This window comes from Condylura cristata, unplaced genomic scaffold (genome assembly GCF_000260355.1).
Source record: "Condylura cristata isolate star-nosed mole 26May11 unplaced genomic scaffold, ConCri1.0 scaffold00033, whole genome shotgun sequence".
Lineage (NCBI taxonomy): Eukaryota > Metazoa > Chordata > Mammalia > Eulipotyphla > Talpidae > Condylura > Condylura cristata.
In genome coordinates this window covers 4264474-4287386 of record NW_004567134.1, presented here as the reverse complement: position 1 = coordinate 4287386, position 22913 = coordinate 4264474, and the positions used below count along the sequence as shown (strand labels likewise).

Sequence of the window (22913 nt, the reverse complement as noted above, 5' to 3'; positions counted from 1 at the left end):
AAAAAAAAAAAAAGGCCACTTTCTCTCACATACCAGTCTTCAAAGAAAGTCAAGTGCTTTAAAAGGCAAAGTATAGTGAAGCAGACAGTTATAAGAAAAAACACCCAATGATCAACAGAATAGATCCTCAGTAAAAGGGAGGCAAATATGAATGCTGGGGCTCACAGCTAGTTGGAAAAATGCTGAAACCAACAGAAATCAAATACTCTATAGAGTCTTGAAAATAATTTTAATACGGTGGCTTTGAAAGTGGTATATAGGGCCTACTTGGTGGCCAAAGGGTTAAGTTTCATTGCTATCACAGCTATGGCCTGTCAATCTCCTCCAAGGTTCTCACCCACTGCTCTCCTTAGCAGTCTAGTTCAGTAAGTCCACCTTGTTCTGCTCCTCACTCTATTATCCGGTGAATCCTCTCACCTCCCCCTGCCCCATCTCTGGCCTTCTTCTATGCAAAAATAAAAAATGAAGTTGTTTCATATATATATATATATATATATATATATATAATGCCTTTTTAAAAATAGTTAAAAATGCATATGTTATTTTTATTTGTGGGTGTGGGTGAATATAGATAAATAAATTGGATAGTTGGTTTCAATATATCAGAGAAGTCTCCATCAAGGGAAAACAGTAAAAGTAACTGAACAAAGGTAATACAAAATGGTTGGCAAGGATCTTAAGGTTTTTCAAGTGAGAAAGAGGAGAGAAGAGATAAGTCTAACAGTCTGTATTAAATATTTAATTAAATATTTTAAGTATTTAATTTAAATTTTAATATTTACATTAAAAATTTTACAACATTAAAAGAAAACTGAGATGAAAGAATAAGTGTGATTAATCAAAGCCTATCAGAAAGTTCTAGGTTTCTAGTTCTCTTCAAGTAGAAACAATACTACTACATAAAACTCAAGATTAGTGACCTGCTACCATTAAGTTAAAAGTAAGATTTTCAAAAAATTAGTACCTAAAGGGTCCCCCCAGTGGCATGGGGGTTAAAGTCTCAGGTCTATCAATCTATGGCATGCCACTGCAGCTTGAGTTCTATCTTTGCTAGGGAGCTGACCCACATGGCCCAGCTGACCTCTCCTGTCTTGCTTGCTGCTCCCCTCAGCCGTGTATTTCAGTAGATCTCTCTGTTCTTGTTGCCCACTGTCTCTGGTGAATCCTCTCACCTCACTGCACCTTTGGCCTAGCCCCAATTCCTGTACACATTGATAAAATAATTTTTTTTTTAAGTATCTAAAGTACTTTTAGGGTTCTCCCTGGTTGTGCAATGGGTTAATACACAGCACTATGAAGCTTCTGCAGCCACTGCAGAAAGAGTCTGATCCCTGGCCAGGGGGGTGACTCATATGGTGTGGCAGACCTCTCCTGGCCACCCACTGCTTCCCTCAGTGGTATATTTCAGTACACCTGCCTGTTCTGCTCCCTGCTCTGTCTGGTGAATCCTCTCATCCCCATCATCTCTGGCCTGTACCACAGTTCTTGTATGCATAAATAAATAAATCTTAAAAAGAAAAAAAAAAAAGATTTTGAGTACCAGAGTAGATGGATAACCTTTTAGAGGCCTTTCTAATACTGTGACATTACTGGAGCAGAAACTACTTACCTGGAAATTATATCAACACTGAGGTTAATACAAAAAGCAATTGTTCAAGCTACTTATTACATTCCCTAACCTAACAAACTGTTGAAAGATGAAGTTCAATCTGTGACCTATTAATTCTCATCTAATGTAGATGACAAACAGCAAACTAAAGAGGAAAAACCCAATGCATTTTTAAATACATAATGCTTTGCTTTTCAGGATAATCACTTAAGTTGCTAGAAAGTAAATGCATGACCTAGTCCATTCTTGTGGAAAACACTGAGCCTGGTCAATATTATTTTTGAAGAGCCATCTGAAACAGCTCCCTAAACTGTCAATGCCACTATCCCCCACTTTCTGAAAACTGTCAGGTAACTTCATTTTTACAAACAACATATTACTGTCTGATTTTGCTAACCAGAAGAAATTGACAAAAGGGTAAAAACCAAAACCAGTGTCCAGCATTTGCTCTGCAGCAGGCCAGCTATAAAAGCCCCAGCACCAGAATAAAAGCTCCCTCCCCATTAACTACAGGTTGTGTATCATATCATTCATTCCTTCTTTTACCAAATATTAGTGTTACTTAAGGTTCTATTGTTATTCGAAGTGTTATGCTGGGGAGCCTAGGAAAACAAACAATAATAATAATAAATTCCATATAAATAGCAATAGCAACTACTTCACACCATTTTGGTATATGATTGTTTCATAGGAATGTTATACTTTTAGACGTGGGGGAAAATCTGTATTTCTGTTCTTACTAAGGAAATCATTCTACTTTATAAGTAAAACATCACCTTTCTGTGCAACCAGAAAAATAAAAAGAATGAAACACTGCTAACATCAATGAAAGATACTGTATATCTTATGTAAGCACAGGGAAAACTTCTAAACTGTGTATTTATGTAAAGTGCTTAATACTTTTGTGTGCAATACTTATCCATATGTAACTACATCTTATGCAAACACACATAAAACTGTTTTACAAACAATGCACACAATGAAATATAATAAGAAGATCCCAGCTTGCATTTTTATTCATTCAGCAAATATTTACTAAAGACTTAATATAATGCCAGATATTTAGAGACAAACTAAGGGGCAAAACCAGAAATGAAACTTGACCTCTGGGATCTCAAAATCAGCTGGAAATGCCAATTCAAATCCTTCAAAACAGCTAAGTGAGGAAATGTAAATTAAGAAGCAAAACTAATTGAGAAATTAGCAGTGACTGTTCTCATTGCCAGAATCTTCTTTCTAAATGATTCAACTAACTTTATAGACAATCATCCTTGATTCACTTTGTATACCCACAAGTGACCAATCCTCTACCCTTGGAACATTCCTGGTGGGAGGGACTCCCACTAATTAAGTGTTCCATCACTAATTAAGTGTTCTGAAGCACCACCATCCCTCACCTGGTCTCAAAGATAGCTGGCCATGTCCTAATCCCCAAAACCTGTAAGTAATTTACACAATAAAAAGGACTCTGTGGCTATGATTAAATTAAGAACCTTTAAATGGTGAAATTATCCTGCAAGAGGAAGACAGGTGCATCAGCCAAGTGTGTGGATCGGGGGTTTAAGATACTATACAGCTGATTTTGAAGATGAAGGGACCAGAAGTTAAGAAATTCAAGTGATCTACAAACTGGAAGACTAAGGCAAGCAAAAGATTTTCCCAAGATACTTCCAAAAGAAATACAACCATACTGACAAGCTTATTTTAACATAGTGAGATTTCTGACCTGAAGAACCATGACAATAAATTTGTGATGTTTGAAGAGAGTAAATATGCTGAAATCTGTTAAAGTAGCAACAAGAAACGAACACATCCTCTGAAGTTCTGCTATCATGCTTCTCCTTCCTCTTGGCACCAAAGCTGCAACCCAAATGATCCTTTTAACCTCTTCCAAAGGTTTCCAATCTCAGCAGTTTGAAAACCCAAAGTCCCAACCAAAAAGAACCCTCGCTTTTAATGTCACCTGCCACTCCCCCCCCCCCCATGCTAGTCACAAGGTCCCTTGCTGTTCCAGTATCAATCCTGACATGCTCCAGCCTGGTCACTCTTCACCCTCACATGCCCAAAGCTCACATTTTTAGACCTTCTCAAATTTATTCTGAAAGAACCTTACCCAGAACATTCCATCCAAAATTACACATCCCACCAAAACAGTCCTTATTCCCTCCCTCCCCCTAATATGTTTGTCTTTAACAAAGATCACTGAGCATAATACCTATGTAACTGATGCTTACTGCCCATTTCCAAGAAAGCTAGAATTTCGGTGTTGACCACTGTTCCACCCCCAGCAGCTGGCCCCTACCAGGCACTTCATAAATAATTGTCGAATGAATCAAAGAACCATGTGAGGACTCTTACAATAATAAAGCTGGAATTTTAAAAAGAAGAGAAAGGAAAAGCAACCGAAATCGTTCATGGGTTAAAACGGTCATTTTGATTCTTCAACCTCGGCCACACTGAAACTTGGGATTTAAACGCAATAGAAAGCACCAGCATTTTCCGTCAGTGCTTCACCCCAAACACTCGAAACATCTGACAAAAGGGTCTTGGCAAACATTTTCCTTTGCTAAAAGACCAGTTCTGAGGTAATAAACGTGGAGTCAAATCCCTAGGAAAAAGCACGGGATGGAAAGGCGCCAAGGCCGTCCGCGATCTCCCTCCCCAGCCCCGGGACCTTTTTACCGAGGCAAGATCCCTCAGAGTCGGGCCTGCGGCAGCTAAAGCCAAAATCCGCGCCAGGAGACCCAGGGCGCGGCCTCCCACGCGCGAAGCCCCGGCTCCGCGTACGCCTGAGGCGGGGGGGTGGGACGGGTCTGTCCGAGACGCTTCGACCCCGGGGTCTGCGCCCGGCCCCGGGAAGAAGAGAGAAAGCGCCGCCCCGGGGAACCGAAGCGACTCCTCAGGTGAGGAGCCTTCACCGCGAGAAGCCGTCTGGAAGCCACGGGACACAGACCTGTAAGCCTCTTCAGACCCAGAAAACAGCGACGGGCAGAGCTCCACGGCGAGTCTTGGTCACTGGAGCACCGCCCCCAGCTTGCTTCCTCTCCGCGGAGAGAGCGTCTTGAACGTCGCCCAGCGGAGGCCTCCCCTCAGACTCTCTCCGGTCGCTACGCCGACGCCGCAGCCTCTCAGACTCGAGCCTTGCGGAACAGGAGGCGGGCAATAGAGGAAGCTGCGCCCAATTCCGGCAGAACTCCGCCCTCCCGGCTCCGTGCTGGAACTACACGTCCCAAGAGGCTTTGGGCGGCTGCAGTTTTTCGCCGGAAAGACGCTTGCTGAAATTGGGGAGGAGCCCAAAGGGATTGTGGGTAAAGGGCTTTTTCCTTTCCATCTGGCGGCAGCCATCAGGTAAGCTGTGTTAGACATATTCCCTACTCTATCCGCCGTTGATCTCCCTTCTCTTTAGCCATCCGGACTCGGGAACACTGCGTTCTGGAAAGTCCTCCTGCCCCCTGTGCGGTGCGAGTTCGATCAGAATGCGGGGCAGCGCGGGGGCGTGGAGAGGCAGCCCCCGAGGCGGCCTGGGGGAAGATGTTATGGCGGCACGAATTGGAGTTGGGCCCGCAGCGTGAAGGAAAGGGAAGACTCAGCGTCCTAAAGCGAGCCCGGTGGTTGGGATGGGATGACAGATTCTCTTCCTCGAAAGTTAATTTTAGGTGCCAGCAGCAGTAGCTTACTCTTGGCTGGCGACTAGATCTCCTTGCCGGCCGGGCCCCTAAGGATCGCCGCCTCCGGTCATCCGCCTCATGGGTCCATCCTTAGCTCCATTCATTTGTCCACCAAAAATGTACTGGGTTCCTCTCTGTTCTGCCCCTCGGGCAGCAGAGGATACCGAGCGCTCCTATCTATGGGCGCAGAGAGGGTTTAGCAGTCCCCTGCAATTTGTGCAGAGCCATTTTCATTCCCAGTGGTTTCCTTGGAGGTAAGTAACTAAGATGGATGGAGCCCTCTTGTTACACTTAAAATGTATCCTTTCAATACTCGTTTCTTTCTCGAAGGTAAGCCAAAATGGGCGCTTACAAATATATCCAGGAACTATGGAGGAAGAAGCAGTCCGATGTGATGCGCTTTCTTCTCAGGGTGCGCTGCTGGCAGTATCGCCAGCTGTCAGCCCTCCACAGGGCACCCCGCCCCACTCGGCCCGATAAAGCGCGAAGACTGGGATACAAAGCCAAGCAAGGTGAGTGGTCTTTGCCTGGTTGCTAGAACAAAATTTTGTTCCCTGGAAAAAGCTAGAAACTAGTGATTAGGAAGGATGTTACCGTGCCAATGTTTTCTTTCACATAGGGCCTTGGCAGAAAAGGTCATAAGTTAATAAGGCGCAGAGGTTGATTTCTAAATAGAAATGCATACCGTTAACTAAAGTAGCAGGAGTGTTAGTGATTGCAAATCCATGAGTCTGAACTACTTTGAAAATCACTGAAATGATTTGGTAAGTGGGTCTCAGCTTGGTTTTTATTTCCAGAAAACGTAACAAATACTTGATGCTGGATCAGCATTAATGACAAATGGTTGAGATTTAAACCTTTAATGCCTGTTATAAAAAGTGATTTTTGTGTGTGTGTGTGTGCGCAGGTTATGTCATATATCGGATTCGTGTGCGCCGTGGTGGCCGCAAACGCCCAGTTCCAAAGGGTGCAACCTATGGCAAGCCTGTCCACCATGGTGTAAATCAGCTGAAGTTTGCGAGAAGCCTTCAGTCTGTTGCTGAAGTACGTGCTTTTGAGTAGCAGATGGTCACCTTCTAGAGATGGTGGGGGGATAGTTCAGGCAGCTTTATTGATTGTTAACTTGAACCTAGATGTGTTGTGTATAAAGCAGAATTTATGATTTTTACATTTATAGTTCCGGTAAAGAGTTGAAGACCTTGTCCATCTTTGTCACTGATTTATATTCCATATATACTGTGGACTTCATGATTATTAGTATGAGCCTGTGGAACCTAAACTGTTGCAAGACAGTAGTCTGTCATGAACACACTACCATGTATGTAAAAGCTGGGCTTACATACATTACTTATCTTGTAGTTGTCATATTCTTAAACTTTGCTTTGATGAAAGGGAAATAGGTGGAATGGTTTCAAATCAATCAAACCATGTTTTTGCATATTATTTTGGTATATCTACCTTACTGTGTTTCTAGGCCAAACTGGGAAGGTGCTTGATTTTGAGGAGTTTAAAAATAGCCTCATTCATTTGTCTGGTAGTTAAAGAAAAGGTAGCAGTATTGCTTTCCAATTTATTAATGTAAGAAATGCTGACTGTGGGCCTTTTTCCCTGTTGTAGGAGCGAGCTGGGCGCCACTGTGGAGCTCTAAGAGTCCTGAATTCTTACTGGGTTGGTGAAGATTCTACATACAAATTTTTTGAGGTTATCCTCATTGATCCATTCCATAAAGCTATCAGAAGAAATCCTGACACCCAGTGGATCACTAAACCGGTCCACAAGCACAGGGAGATGCGGGGGCTGACATCTGCAGGCCGCAAGAGCCGTGGTCTTGGAAAGGGCCACAAGTTCCATCATACTATTGGTGGTTCTCGCCGTGCAGCTTGGAGAAGGCGCAATACTCTCCAGCTCCACCGCTACCGCTAATAAGTAATGCTTGTGAAATTCTTACCTAATAAACAATTTAGGACAGTTATGTCTGCTTTAAAGTGTTCTTTAATTTGTTAAAATTAATGTCTGCAGATTGTTTCATGAATGCATTGTCAAATTATGAGAGTTAAAGTGCAATAATGTTCGAAGGCTATAAGTGATAGTGTGTCTTGTTTCTAATAAGATAAATGCTTTGCCTTTGCTTTATCTTATTAGGGAATTATATGTCAGTGTTTAAAATGCTGTTTGGTATCATAGGTGTAAAATTTAAAAAGTGCAGACTAGCCCTATAGCTTTCTTGGTGCATGTGATAAAACCTATAACTTCATTGGGGTAATTCAGTGATCTGCTGGTTTTCTCAAGTGGCTGTTTTTAGGAGATGTTAAGGACAAATTTAAGTTAGATTTTGCTTGAAATGTGAATGTTATCCTAATGCTTTTTTGTGATTATGTGCAGGAAAAAAGTTAAGGGCCCACATTTTTTAGTACAATATTCCATTTATATACCTTGCACATGTCTAGGAGAATTGAATAAACCTGCTGCAAGACCTGTTCTCATAAGTGAAATAATCTGGTTAACCTAAACAAGTGTCTCCACAATGCCATTCAAGATTCCTAATGGAATCCCATAACTCCGTCGGGTATGTAGGATCCTGAATTAATAATATACACAATGGTCAATAATATTAAACTGCTGGGAATTGACATTTGGGATTATAAATTAGTAATGCTATTGGTTGGGAAATAGTGACCATCACATACTTTTCAAGTGCGAAGTTAAAAAACTCCACTTTGATCAAAGTTAAGTGCTTATCTGTCACACCACTAGGAATCTGAATCACTGTTGAGTCAGTCTTAAAAATCATCTTTGGTCAACTCACATTGTCTACTCCCATAAGGCTGCTAAGACCTAAGTCACATTTTAGCTGTCATCTACTGTTTCAGATCTGTGTTTATAGTTACTTTTCTCACCCCTGGTCAACAGCAAAAGTCCTTACCATTCCACTAATTTGATAGGTCAGTTGCTTACCTTAACATTGCACACCATCATTTTTGAATTTGTTTCATGTCTTCCAGCAGACTAGGCTGTTTCCAGGGTGAATTTAAAGAGCAATTACTCTAATCCTTACTAATTCTGATTTTGCTGTTAAATAATTACTTTCAAAATCTAACTGCAGCTTTTCTTTAGGTGTCTTAAAGTCAGGTTTTTAAAAAAAAAACGTAGGCTCAAAACTAAGTTCCACTCAAGTCTTAAACCATAATATATCTTATTTCCATTGTGTGTAGAGGTTGTTCAACTCAAGGAATAAATGTTTATTAAACTAAAACAAATGGCACTGTCTCTAATCTTTTGTCATCTAGTGCTAATAGTGTGCTTGAAACAAACCAAGGACCCTATCTTACAGGAAGGTGTATGTAATGGCAATAACAATCAAACTTAAGAAAATGTAGTGCTTGGTTTTTCCCTTGGGTTCTTCTCTGTTGGCTTACACATCTATCCTTGGCAGCCCAGTGGTTTTATCTCCAAACAGCAACTAGAAGGATCTTGTCAGACTTGTGCTGGAAATCAAAGCCCTTAATAGCTTGCATGACCTTCCCATTTTCATATCTTGCTGTCCTCACATGATAGATTCTTTAGCGTTCCTGAGACACTAGCAAGTCACCCTAGTACCTTTATGATAGAATATTAGATATCCAAGATACTAAATGCCAGCTTTATATGACCTTAACCAGCCTATAAATTCTATTTAGTATTTCTAGATCAGCATATAATTTAAATGTATGCAAATTCATGATCAAAGTTTAGAAGTACAACAGAGGGGCCTTTCTGGTGGTGTAGGGGTTAAGTTTAATTGTGAAGCCCTGAGTTTGATACCTAGCACCAAATGGTACAGCAGACCTCTAATGTCTCACCACTGCTCCCCTTTAGCAGTATATTTCTATAAACCCATCTGCTCTGCTCTCCATTGTTCTGTTGAATCTTCTCACTGCCCTCACCTCACTTCCCATCTTTACCCCAGTTCAAAGTGTATAATTACCACTTCTTTTGTTAGGTTTAGATTTTTTAAAAGATTTATTTATGCACACAAAAACAGGTACAAGCCATAGACTGGGGGGAGCAGAACAGGCAGATTGATAAAAATACTGCTGAGAGGAGCAGCAGGTGAGAAGCCGCCTGCTGTGCCATGTGGATCACCTCTGGCTGGGGGTAGCTTCATGGTGCTGCACTTGAACCTACTGCATCACCAGGGAGGGATCCTGGCTAAAGTTTTAAAAATATTCATCAGTGGAAATCTGTCTTGGACGGACCAGCTGGCCTGATAAACCACTGGTGAGGTGATATTCAATAATGTGATCACTCTATAGTACCTTGCCCAAAGTGGCAGTTTTCACCCACTGTACCCAACACCCTACAGTTGTCTTGGGAAGACTGCCTGGACATTTAGCTCATTTATAAACTTTAGTTATTCGTAATGCTGCACTGAATGTCACTGTAAAAGTAGTTTTCAACCTGTTCTTATATGGGGAGGAAGTTCTTAGTAGGAAATGCTCAAATTTCCTTAAAATTTGCAAATGTGGTATAAAGGGCCTGTGCTTTTAAAACTCAAAACACTTAATGAAGAAGTTGGAACCATACACTTTGCAATGGGTGCTCAAATCCTGGTAAAGGACAACTCATGCCCCTAACTCCCAAAGTGATTAAATCAGTTAATTTGGTGTACTGTGATGCATCTCAAGTCCCTTGTTATTTTCACTGTCATTGTTGAAAGAGGTTCATTATTTTGCAGCACTAGTCAGTTTAGAAACAGTAACTGATGGGTAATTTATTATTAGTCACTGACATGTTATTTAGGTTCCAGGTTGATTATTAACTAAACAAGTTTAGTTAAACTAAGCAAGTTTCACTTACCAAAAAGGAAAATTCAAGAAATAATCATCCACATTAAAGAATTCTATTCATTGACCCCCAGCTGGATTCTGTAAGTAGGACTTGTTAGAATCCATTGCCATCAACAAATCCAATATTTATTGTGATTAGAAAGAAAACATTTTTAGGGCCCTTCCTGGTTGTGCATTCGGTTAAAGCGTAACACTATGAAGCTAGCTAGCTGCTTCACCCAAATTAGATCCCTGGACAGGAAGGTGACCCACATGATGTGGCAGATCTCTCCTGACCCGCCCGCTGTTCCCTTCAGCAGTATACTTTGTCCATCTGCCTGTTCTGCTCCCCATTCTTGTCTCTGGTGAATCTCACCCCCCTGCACCTCTGGCTCTCACCCCCCTGCACCTCTGGCCTGAACCCCAGTTCTGTATGTATAAATAAATAAATCTTTGAAAACAAAAAGACTAAGAAATGCCAACCCCAAAGATAGAAACCACACTGAAGATGTTAGCTGCCAACTGAAAATTTCCTCAATATAACCCACCCTACAATATAATGGAATTAATAATGACTAAAAACCACAGTATCACTGCTTGTTTTTATGTGGTCTGTAAAATACTTCTAAATTTCTGAATACTTCGAACAGCATTGTTTCAAAATGGTGCTTTTTCTGTCATTAATCTTCGTAAATGTCACCACTGTCTTTTAAAACTTTTTATCTCAAGGTCTGTAGGAACAAAAAGCATGTAGAAGCTGAAAAGGGCAGCATAGAAGCAATGAAAGAGTCTGAAGGGTCTGGCAGAGCCCTCACTATGTTTCATAAAATCACAGCAATTTCATTATATTCCCTCTAGTTATGCTTTTTTTCTGAGAGTATTTTCATTATAATTTATTTGGCTAATGTTTCGAGTGTAATAAAATCAGTGAACAATTTTGTATGAATTTTCTAGCCGTAGCTGTTTTAGAATTGTTCTTAATAGTGAAGCATCTTAGGTAAATATTTCATTGTGGTATTTCAAAATACATTTGTGCCACTAGTGGTAATATAACTAATTACATATGGTTTCTCCTATATACACTGATTTTCTAATAGTCAACTAAAATTTGAAATTCCTAGTTTCACATATATAAAATTAAATGAGAGCATTCTTAACTTGCCCAAAATCACTTTGAGTTTTCAGTAAGTTTGACTTACTGGCTAATCAAGTGTGGAAAGTGGCACAGGCCTTAAACTTTTTACAATTTAACAGAATTTTAAATAAAAATGAAAATTAACTCTAAAATTCATGTTGTAAGTGTAAATTTATATTTTGAAATGTGCTTAATTTGTGGAACATCAAACTTCTTTGTCATAGCGCTAACAAAGGATTTTTTTTTAATGACAGGAAATTTGGAAAATAGAGAAAATAAAAAATTACCGGAATTTCACCATTGAGAACCATATCATCCTGTTTGTTGCTTCCAGTTTTTTTTTTTAAAGATTATTTATTTATGCATACAGAATTGGGGTATGGGGCATAGGTATGGGGCAGGGGTAAGAAGACTGCACAGAGGCAAAGTGGGGAGAAGAACAGGCAGATGTACTGAAATACACTGCTAAGGGGAGCAGCAGGTGAGACAGGAGAGGTCTGCTGCGTCATGTGATCAGCTCCCTGTCAGGAATCGAATTTGTCCTGCAGTGTCTGTGGTAGCTTCATAGTGCTGTGCTTTAACCTGTTGTGCCACCAGGAAGGGCCTTATTTTTTTTTTTTTAATTGAAAGTAACTAGTATAGGATTTTCCTTTCATAATAATATAATTGATAATTGGTAGAATAACTTCTTCAGAGGATAACCAGAAAGGTAGAATGAATCTGTAGATGTATGTGTGTATACCCAACATATCACTATTCACTAATTCTGGATAGATAGATAGACAGACAGAGAGACAGATATAGATAGATATAGATATTTAAGACTTTAATTATTTTACTTAAAATTATTAGCGCTAACAAGCAGTGAAGAATCACAGAACTCAAATCCAGGAGAAAATGAAGAATCCAGAGAGGATGTAGTATTCAGGGCTGCTTAACCCTGGAGTATTTACTGATTCTAGAAAGCCAGGCTAAAGGCGGAGAGAAGCTGAGCAACACGCTGATGCAATCTTGAAAAGCTTAGAGAATAAAAATGTGCAGATCCACATCCAATGCAAGTGGTACTGGTACAGGATCCTGAAAAACCCTCTTCACTCTGGGTTGGAGTTCCCCAGAATCTATTGTCATATTCTCTACAAAACAGTAAAAGTGATTATTTCTGAAACTAGTCAGATCATACTTTCTTTTGCTCAAAACTCTTCAGTCACTGTCAAACCTCAAAGTAAATGATATTTTAAGAAAAAAAATAGAAAAAAGTGGGGAAAAAAGACAAAGTAAATAATGTTGAAGATACTTTTTTTAAGTCTAAAAGGCTTACAAGACTCCTACATAGAAGTTTTCAACTCTACTTTTGGGTTGAAAGGATCAATCTTACTCTTTAGAATAAGAATTTATAATGCCCTTTTATTACTGTAGTATGAAATTTATAGATAATTTACAAATATAATGTCAGAAAAATTAATATAATGCCCAATGATACAAAGAAAAGTGCACAATTAAACAATATTATTTATAAATTTGTAGATACAGCTAGGTCTGAAGATATGTTAAAATGATGTATTCATATATGAAAAACCCATGAGTGTAACCTGATATACAGTATGTGTCATACCCTGATATATATGTATGTGCTATCAGTGACTCAAATACCATAAGCAGTGAAGCCATTAACAACCTGATTCCTGAATGTTCTTAAAACTCTAATGTTCCAAACAAAACAACCACAACACCTACCCTTCATTTACATAGTAGTTGTGCTTCTAGAAAATACAGTAGCTATTACGACTGTGCACAATAAATTTTCCTTCTTGTAAGCATACAAAGACATTTGAAGACAGGGCAGCCCTCACACTGAGTGGGACTGCCCATACATTTGCAGAATTTCTGGCATTCCTGGCTCCCACCCATAAAAAGCCAGTAGTGACCCCATCCCACCATTGTGCTAGTCCAAAACTCCCTTACCAATTTTCAAATGCCCTGGGAGCAGAGAAACCACTGCCTTTGAAAATGAGTTACCTCCTTTATTTAATTTCCCACTTACTCTGTATTTTCCCTTGCTGATGTCTTACAGCCAAACTGGTTTCCATGTTGTTCCTCAAATTCAGTTAGGCATGCTCTAACTTTTAGGCTCATTGCAGTGATGTTCTACCAAGATGGCTGTTTCCAGATATAAAACCTAACATAGTCCCTCGCCTCCTCCAGGTCTTTTGTTCAAATATAATTTCTCTGTGAAGCCACCCTGAACATGCTATTTATAATTCCCTCATCCTCCTTCCTGGCACTGCTTCTCCCTTCCTTACTTAATTTTTTCTACAGCATCACCATCGGACATGCTGTAGCTTGTTTACTGATGGTTGGTTGTTTACTTGCCCCTTAAGATTTTAAGCTTAATGCAGTCAGTTTTCTTGTCTGTTTTTCACCACTGCACTGCTCAATAAATATTAAACGGGCCCTCCCTGGTGGCGCAGTGGGTTAAAGCACTAAGAAGCTAAAGCCACTTCCTCATGAGTTCAATTCCCGCCTGCCCCGGAAGAGATCCACGTGGCGTGGCAGACCTCTCCTGACCCGCCCGCTGCTCCCCTCAGCAGTGTACTTCATTGATCTGCCTGTTCTGCTCCCCACTCTGTCTCTGGTGAATCCTCTCACCCTCCGCATCTCTGGCCTGTACCTCAGTTCTATATGAATAAATAAATCTTTAAAAAAAATATTAAATGAAGGGAGGGAAGGGAAAGAGAGAAAGAAAGCAAAAGACAATAAAAGGTGAAAGGGGAGAAGGGTGGGAGGCAGGGAGGTGGGGAGGTGTGGGTTTCCAGAAGTAGCATGGGGTCATGAGACCCAAATTGTGTCTTGTGGCCCTCAACCAACCAGTGAACTCAGAAATCCAACGTTTGTTGGTTTCTTACCCCAAAGATAGTCTTATTTTTCCTTTTGACAACTAGGCAGAGGCAGAGCTTTCTATCTAATCTTATCCTGGTTTTATAATACTTATTAGTTAGTGAGGCCAGCCCCTGGTATTTGAAGATTTTGTGAATAGACAGGTTCATTCAGAGGGAAGAGAGAGGTTAAAAACCTCTGTCATGTTACCCCAAAGTCAATGGATTATAGGGCTCTCCCTGGTGGCACAATGGGTTGGAGCACAGAGCTATGAAGCTAGCTGCAGCCCCTTCAGGGAGTTTGACCCCTCACCAGAGAGGTAAACCCACATGGGGGCAGTAGACTTCTCCTGTCTCACCTGCTGCTCCCATCAGCAGTGTACTTCATCAATCTACCTGTTCTGCTCCCCACTCTGTCTCTGGTGAATCCTCTCACCACCCCTGCACCTCTGGCCTGTACCCCAGTTCTGTATGCAGAAATAAGCCTTAAAAAAAAAAAAGTCAGGGCCCTCCCTGGTGGCACAGCAGGTTAGAGCACAGCACTAAAAAGCTAAAGCCACTTCAGCATGAGTTCAATCCCCGCCCCGGAGGTGATCCACATGGTGTGGCAGGCCTCTCCTGACCCGCCCACTGCTCCCCTCAGCAGTGTACTTCGTCGGTTCACCTCTTCTGCTCCCCACTCTGTCTCTGGTGAATCCTCTCACTGCCCCTGCACCTCTGGCCTGTACCCCAGCTCTGTTTGCATAAAAAAAAAAAAAAGTCAATGGATTACAGATGGTTAGAAAGCAAGGCTTAGAGTGTTTTGTAATGTGAAGTTTTTATAGACCTGAAAACTCAACTAAATGGAGGCAGAAGTATAGATATGCTAAGAGTTTCCAAGGGGTGTTTTAATGAAGGAGCCTTTAAACAGTAACTATTATAAAAGTACCTGTAAGTAGGACTTTATAAAAGTGTATTAAAAGAAAACAAGCTGCACCATGAAAGTCATTTGTATAAACTGCTATACTAAATGATAGGTGGAGGTGTGTATCATAACCTGAAATGTACATCCTTCAAATACAACCTCACATGAAGACTATACATTATCACCTGCCACAAAATAAATTCTAGTATCTTCTGAGAAAGTGGCAAAGAAGACTGCAAGTGCCTCTCAATGGAAAAAGCAGTAAGTAGCAGTGAGTTCCACTTTTACTTCATATTCCTCCAAAACAGGTGTTTTGTTCTATGCTGCTAGCCAGTCATGTCAACATTAATAGGGTCGCTTCATGAAAATTTCTGGTAAGTAGAATAATGGCTACAACCTTGCCTAATACCTGAAACCTTTGAATATTCTGTTATAAAGCAGAGAATTAAGTTCACACACAGAATTAAGGTTGCTAATTATCTGACCTTGAATAGGAAGATTATCTGAGCAGTGGGTGGATAATTATAAGTGTCTTTTAAATAAGAGAGGAGGCAAAGCAGCAGAGAGATGACAATGTGAGGGGACTCTGTTTGATGCTGCTTTTAGTGATGGAAGGGAAGGACATGTGAAAGAATGTGGAAAACCTCTAAAAGGTAGAAAAGGTGAGAAAAGAGGTTCTTATCTCCAGAATCTGAGAGAGCTTTGCTAACACCTTGAGTTTATTCCAGGGAGACATGTTTTGGACTTCTGACCTGATAAGATAGAGCTATAAGAAAATAAATTTGTATTTTGTTAAGCCACTAAGTTTGTGGTAATGTATTACATCAGCAATAGGAAATGAGTAGAGTTTCAACTGGTTGTAAGCATCCTTTTTTAATCTCACACTCATTCTTTATGTCCCACACCTTCAGATCTCTAGTCCTTAACTTTGGCAGTTTCTTGTGAATCACTCTATGTCACTGGTTCTGTTTCACCCATGGGATACAAGGCAGTGGCTGGAGACATTTTTAGCTGTCAAAACTGTGGTATAGGAATTTTGGAACTGATTTCTAGAGGGCAGAAATGAGGGATGCCACTACACTTCCTATAATGCCAGGACAGCCCTCTAAAACAAAAATATATCCAGCCCAAAATATTACCATTACCATTACTGAGTTAAAATCCCACTCTAAACATTTATCAGTGGAATATATGGGTCTCGTGGACATATACCTACAAAGAATCCTGTACCTCCCACCTCCCCTCTACTTCTATCTTTGCCTTTCCTTTTCGATTTTTTATTTTTGGTCTTCCTTTATTTATACCATGCAACTTCAAAAGGGATAGGCATTATTGCCCCTAAGAGGGAAAAATTGGTTCATGTTAGTTAAAAACCTGATCTTACAATAGTTTGTGTTCCTCTGAAATTCAACCCTACCTGACAAAATTGTATTCCATAGCACTTAATTAGGAAGAATTTTAACATGCTTATATTTTTTTTCCTTAGGAGGATTATAATGAGAAGTAGGTTCAAAACCCCTGCTTTCCACTAAACTGTCATTAGTTCCTCCAAAAGATGGTATTTCTTCTTCTTCTTTTTTAATCATTTAAGGAGAACTTTCTCATAAATGTGTAGGTAATTTTATCTGTTTAGCGAAGAACAGTAATGAATAAATGTTTTGGCAAGCCAGTAAATTTATTTTAAATTGTGTATAGTGCTTATATGATAAAAATGTGTATAAAGATGATGCACAAAATTATTGCTCATTGTTCAACTGCTAATATCTAGTTTAAAAGGTTTTGCTCTTTTTTTTTTCATTTTTCCTAGGACAGGTCACTAATTTGAAGAAGGAAAATCTACTACTATGTCACAGTAAAGAATAACTAACCACAAATGCTAAAAAATTTAAAATATCTTTAGTCTTGCTCCACATAATACTTTTTGTTTTCTCTTAGGCAGTACTTCAAAATAGTTTATACAGTGTATACTAGCAGCCTAATAAATATTTATGAGAACAGTTTTGCCCTTAAAAAACAGAGACATTTATATTCCTTCTGCTTAAGAGCAGTTTCTAAGTTTAGCTCATCAAAGAATGGCAATGTAATGAACTAAATTTTAAATTAGCCCAAAAGAAATGGGGAGGTTTGCAAATATGTACATGTTTATCATTTGCTCCTTCCTTTTTTCCATCCATCATCTATGTGCAGAAATATTTTTCCCACAGTGAAGAACTAAACATTGTCTCCTTTCCTCACCCCCAAACCAACCATTCCAATAAACCTAAATCAAACACCCAAGATAATTGTATCCTTATGTTTGCTCATGAGTATAAAGAAGCAAGCATCCATCTCAGACAACTGTGAACACACTGTCAATAATGACAACTCTCTTGTGATCTTGTTTCTTTGAATGATTAAATTATTATTGTTATTTGAATGATGTCATTCTCTTGAGGTTCCTCTGGCTGTTTTGCTTTCATACTGCAAATGTGTTAAAAATTTAAGTCCCAGCTTGAACTTTTATTTATGCTGAGATCAGCCCTGTGGATTGCCTCATTATACAAAGCCTGCAGGGGAGGCACTTCTGGGCCAGCAGCCAATACTCTCAGGTCAGCAGGAACTATTTTAGCACAATTTATAAAGCAAAAGAAAGGGATCTGGTTGACCTATAAGGACCAACTCTGCAAGAATTAGTGTTAACCACAATGGTGATTAATCACAGCTTGCCCATCTTCCTGAGAAAACAGAACTTTCTTCACTTTCCCCTTCCTTTAAATAAAACATGTATTTTTGCTGTTATACAAAAAAATTCCAAGCATATGAGAAGAGTTAATATCTAATAGAGTTTAAGAATTCTATCAAAGATTGCTTAAGAGATCCTTGTAACAGATGATTTCTAAATCTTGAAACAAAGGCAAGATTAAAAAGTGGTGATTGACGGGCCCTCCCTGGTAGTGCAACAAGTTAAAGCACAGCACTATGAAGCTATCAAAGACACTGCAACACAAACTTAAACCCTGGCCAGGGGGGTGACCCACAGGGTGCAGCAGACCTCTCCTGACCTGCCCACTGCTCCCCTCAGCAGTGTACTTCAGTTAATTTGCCCGTTTTGCTCCCCACTTTTTCTCTGGTAAATCTCACCCCCTGCACCTCTGGCCTGTACCCCAGTTCTATATGTATAATCTTTTTTTTTTTTTTTTATAAAAAGCAGTGATTATTCAGCAGGACTCACTCCAATCTAATTTACCCATTTTCCCTTTGCATCTTTGAAGGTGATCTTAAAGACTTATTTTTTTCAGTTTGTTGTTCTCTTAAACACAACGAGCTGTGTGAAGTCTGCATTCCTGAGTACAATTTAGTCTGTCTCCTCCTTATCCACCCTTTCCATCCACCCACCTACAAACCCAAAATCCCAAACTTGCTGAGAGCTTTGCTGTCCCTTTCCCTATTTTACTTTAGTGACTTTTGCACTAGGTATTATTGTTCTTCTATTATAGTATAAATACTTTCCTGTCATACATGTCCCTTCTGCTCAGTGTTTGGGTGTACTGGATCACACGTTACTTCCCCTGACCTAATCTGTTACATCACCTTCATAACTTTCTAAGAAATGGTAGTTTTTCAGGGGAGGGAAGAGCACAGGGACCATGGTGATGGTGCAGGGGTGAACTGGTGGTGAGGATTTTATGGGAACTACACTTGAGAGGACAAAGTATACACTGTACAAAAAGGAAGAGTGATGTAAAAAATATATATATAATTGATTTTAAAAGGTAGTTTTTTTTTTAACTTACCCATTTAAAAATACCTTTATCCCTCCTCACACATGACAGATTGCTTGGCCGAGTTCTGAGATTTAGCATGGAATATTTTCACCTTAGAATTCTGAAAGGCAAAGGCATTCCTCAGGTGTTGAGTGCTGTTGCTGAGAAGTCCAATTTCTGTTGTTTTGTATATGATCTTGTTTTATGGCTGCTTTCATTATATCTCTATCTCTGATGCCTCAAAATTTATCCACAACATGCATTAAAGATTTTTTTTTCACTACTTGTGTAGGATAATCTGTGAGTATTCTAATTTGGAAATCCTCCCAGTTAATTCCAGGAAAATTCTCTTGAATTGCTTCTTCAATCGTTTTCTCTCTGGAACTCCTACTTCTGATAGGAAGACTAAGAAAGGTAAATCTGTAATGACCAATATAGATAGCATTAGTCATATGACTTGATGCTTGAAACATGGCTAGATAATCAAATGACTAGATTTTAATTTCTATTATTTTTATTTTTTCTATTTTCCCCTCCCACCTCCTACCCTAAATTTTAATTTAAAAAATTAATGAGTTTAAATTAAAACACTGGAACAGTATAAAATTATTTTTATTAAACCAAACTTTACAATGTTGTGTTTTTTGGTGGGACCATATTTTACTTTAACCCCTTATAGTATCTTGTAAGATCACTGCATTGCTCAGAGAAGTAAGAGAAATAAGAAAGAAAAACAAAAATATTGGATGGTTTCACTTATAGCCAGTATATAGGGAAACAAAACAAGGAGTGTGGTTGTGAGGGGAAAAAGCAAAACTACCAGGCAAACTTTAAATCAGAGATATGCAGCTGGGGAGGAGGAAGGGAGAGGGATCAAAACAGGGGAGGGAAGAGTACAAGAGACTATGGTGATGGGTCACAGGTGACTTGGTGGTGGGAATTTTATGAGGACTACATCTGAAAGGAGTAATCAAACACTGTACAAAGATGAATGAAGTTAAAATCTATAAATATATACTTAAACATATTTAATTAAAAATGTGAGATTAAAAACTTGCAAGTCATACAGCTATTACAAATAACATGATTAAAACTCAAAAATGCCAAGCAAAGAGAAGACAGGAAAAAAAGATTGTTGTATTGTCATGTATGTTGTATAAAGGCACTGTTTCTAGAATTGTACATGAACATATCACTGGTCTTGCTGGTATCAACAGATGGATTCAGTTTGGATGACTTTCTTCTTTGCATGGTTACTGCAGTATGTTATTTGAATATTTCATGAAGACAAAATGAGAAGACATGCTCTACACAGTGATACCTATGTAAGTCATAACTTGCATGGTGATATACTAGGATGATATATAATTATAGTTACTTTTCTAGTTAATAGTCTAAATAAATTTTGACTTAGCATAATTCATTAGGACATTTTAAAATGAGGAAGGACTTTAAATGGTTTTAACTGACCTTAACTTTAATGTAACTCCATCTTTCAGTGTCTTTTTTCTTCTCCCATAATACTTGTCTTTCATCCAGGTTAAAATACTGCAGTGATCCAGTTGGCCTATTTTACTTTAGTTTAGGATTAGAACACAGTAATATTTATACTCATTCTTCCCTTTATCCATATCCAGATTTACCTGTGTATTCAGTTGTCCAGAGTCTTGATTCCAGTGAAATGTGAGGGTTAATGAAGTAGCCTTAGCAAGAAATAATATGAATGTTTAAACAGATGACTTCTGAAGACACAACCACTTCATTCAAGTTATTGCTTTGGTAACTGGAATGAGGAAGGGCAAGTAAGTAGAAATCCACTAGTGGTTATCTGAGAATTCCAACAGACTGGGCTAGTCTCCACAGGGTAAATAAATAAGGCTCCTCGGAAGGAGAAGAGCAAAAGGCAGCTCTCATTGCAGCTCTAGCCTCTCAGCGACTCAGCATCCTCCTACAGCACCAATGTGTCCAGGGCTTTTTCCAGTGGTCAGTAAACAGTTTTTATTTCATAGGTATTATAGAAAAGAGGATCTTAATCTCATTCCAATGGCCTTTAACGTTCACTCAGTTCCTTTTCAAATTAAAAGGGTAGTATCTGTCTTTTAAAAACATTTTTAAAGCAGTTCCTCTTAACAGTTCGGTTCACAGCAAATTGAAAAAAATCTTAGAAAGGTCCCATATACCTCCTAGAAAAACAGCCTTCCCCACTATCAACATCCCTCACCAGATATATATGTTACCATCAGTGATTCTATACTGACAAACTACAGTGTCCAAAGTTCACATCCTACAGCATTGGTTTTGTTCATTTGACAGGCATCCACCACTGTAGTATCATACAGGTCTCCACTATATTATAGCACACATGTACCCTAAAAATCCTCAGTATTCTGCCTTTCTACCCCTTCCTCTTCCCTAAACCCTGGCAACCAATGATATTTTTACTACCTCCATAGTTTACCTTTTCCAGAATATTGTACCAAATGTATGGTGTCTTCTCAGAATGGTATCCTCTTTTATGATCCTTTCTGCTTTCTAGACTGCATTAGCCTCATTTCACCTGTGTAGAAACATATGGTGGTTCATACATCTCACGAAAAAAGCAAGCTACAAAGTATAGCTCAGAGAACTCTTGCATCAACATTACATAGGGTGACAAAGCCCTCAGACCGGGTGGAAAAGAGGACCAATTTGGTTTTAGAACTATGTTTAGAGCTTGGCAGGAGAGCCTGGACAGAGAAACAGGACTGTTGTCGGTGCAGGGTTCTGCAAGTCTGGTGAGGCCTTGAATTTTTGTCAAAGTGCAAGAAGCTATTAGAGGATTTTGAGGGGAGTAATCAGATCTCATTTACATTTTAGAAATAAGCTTATTGAATAGCTATCAGGAGCTGTCCCTCTGTTAGGACACAACTGTTACAGTGTTCAATACAAGAGATGGTGGTTTGGTCCAGCGTAATAGCAAGGCCCATGGTGTGAAGCATAGAATGAAGACATGAAGGTAGAAAAGCTCAGATTTGTTAATGGGTTGAATGGGGTACCAAAGGCAAAGGGAATAAGAGGGGAGGAGGAGGAAGAGAAAAGGGAAGAGAAGGAGGAGAAAGGGGGGGGGGCTCATTTTACTGGCAACTGTCAGATTTATTAAAATAGTAAGGATTGAAATGGGGAAGGAACTTGTGTTGGAGAGGAGGGAGGGAGGGGAGTTTAGAAGGGTTGTTGCAAATATAAAAATGTTATACATTTACCTTACATTCTGTTCCAAAATTGGAGCAAATTGTAAAGAATTTTAGTGACTACCCACACACAGCCATCATCTTACTATATAACTCCAGCCTTTTACCACCATCCATTACATTTTACATTTGTCATGCATTTAAATTGCATAAACGATGTTGGAGCTTAGCACACAGTTGTTCTGTTCTTTCGATGTAAAATTTACATGCAAGGCGAAATGTACAAATCTTACGTGTATTCTCTCAGTTTGACACACGCACGCACCTTACATTTGAGACGCCCAAAGGACGTCAAGAGGGCATAACCAAACGGGCTGCTGGATGTAGATTTCCGTGCTCAGAAGTCTTGGTATGAAGATGATCATCAGAACACCGGTCTGTTTCAGCTACAGGGTGGCTGAAAGCTCCCAGGGCAGAGAGGGCCGAGAAACGGGTCCTGCATTTAAGTCCATCCCAGGGAGAGCGGAACCCGGGAAAGCAGAGGGCTTGAACCTTCCGAGCCCCGTCGGCCCACCCGGGGTCCGAAGGCACCGGCCTGCTGGGCGCCCCGGGAAGGGGCAGTCCTTGGAGACCCGAGGTGTCGCTAGGTGTGTGTGGGGGGGGCGGCCTGGGGAAGGACGCACGTAGGAGGCGCCCAGGCCCAGGCAGGAAAGTGGGCCTGAGACGTAGAAGCGGGCAGCGCAGAACCGGGCCGCGGGCCTTGCGGGGGCGGGAAGGAGCCCCGCGAAGGCAAGCGGAGCCCAGGCCGGGAAGTGAGGGCGAGGCGGCGGCGGGGAGGGCGGAGCCGGCGCTGCGGCCAGCCGCGCGGAGGGAGGGGGTGTGTGAGCGGGTCACATGGTCGCGCTGCCCTCCCCGTCAGCCGCCCTCGCCGCCGCGGTGCGCTGGCTGCAGGAAGCCGCCGCGCCGCCGCTTTTGTTGTCAGGGCGCCGCGAGGAGCGCCGCTCGCCGG

General features: G+C 40.3%; 2 protein-coding genes and 1 long non-coding RNA gene across 3 annotated transcripts in view; 1 reads left to right on the top strand and 2 right to left on the bottom strand.

Moving 5' to 3' along the window:
* Positions 1-4760, bottom strand: part of NKIRAS1 (NFKB inhibitor interacting Ras-like 1) — a 24181-nt gene extending 19421 nt beyond the window's left edge. Inside the window, exon 1 of the mRNA XM_004692282.2 lies at positions 4563-4760. The gene's annotated coding sequence lies outside the window, so the exon portion shown is untranslated. The remainder of the gene's footprint in view (positions 1-4562) is intronic.
* A 117-nt stretch (positions 4761-4877) lies between these two features.
* Positions 4878-8534, top strand: RPL15 (ribosomal protein L15). Its single transcript, XM_004692281.2, has 4 exons — positions 4878-4957; positions 5608-5789; positions 6185-6321; positions 6895-8534. The coding sequence occupies exons 2-4, from the start codon at positions 5618-5620 to the stop codon at positions 7198-7200; spliced, it is 615 nt and encodes a 204-aa protein (XP_004692338.1). The 5' UTR covers positions 4878-4957; positions 5608-5617; the 3' UTR covers positions 7201-8534.
* A 3540-nt stretch (positions 8535-12074) lies between these two features.
* LOC105854310 lies at positions 12075-22722 on the bottom strand. Its single transcript, XR_001145997.1, has 5 exons — positions 22230-22722; positions 21196-21294; positions 20208-20440; positions 18768-19157; positions 12075-12350 (listed from the first exon to the last, which is right to left on the bottom strand). It is a non-coding gene; the product is annotated as an uncharacterized LOC105854310 (long non-coding RNA).
* Positions 22723-22913: the final 191 nt, after the last annotated feature.

What these genes read in the sequence shown, in the direction of transcription:
- RPL15 (XM_004692281.2), top strand. Translation starts at nt 5,618, where the DNA reads ATGGGCGCTTACAAATATATCCAGGAACTATGGAGGAAGAAGCAGTCC. An exon ending in GGGATACAAAGCCAAGCAAG is followed by an intron (nt 5,790 to 6,184) that starts GTGAGTGGTCTT and finishes GTGTGTGCGCAG; the next exon opens with GTTATGTCATATATCGGATT. An exon ending in GCCTTCAGTCTGTTGCTGAA is followed by an intron (nt 6,322 to 6,894) that starts GTACGTGCTTTT and finishes TCCCTGTTGTAG; the next exon opens with GAGCGAGCTGGGCGCCACTG.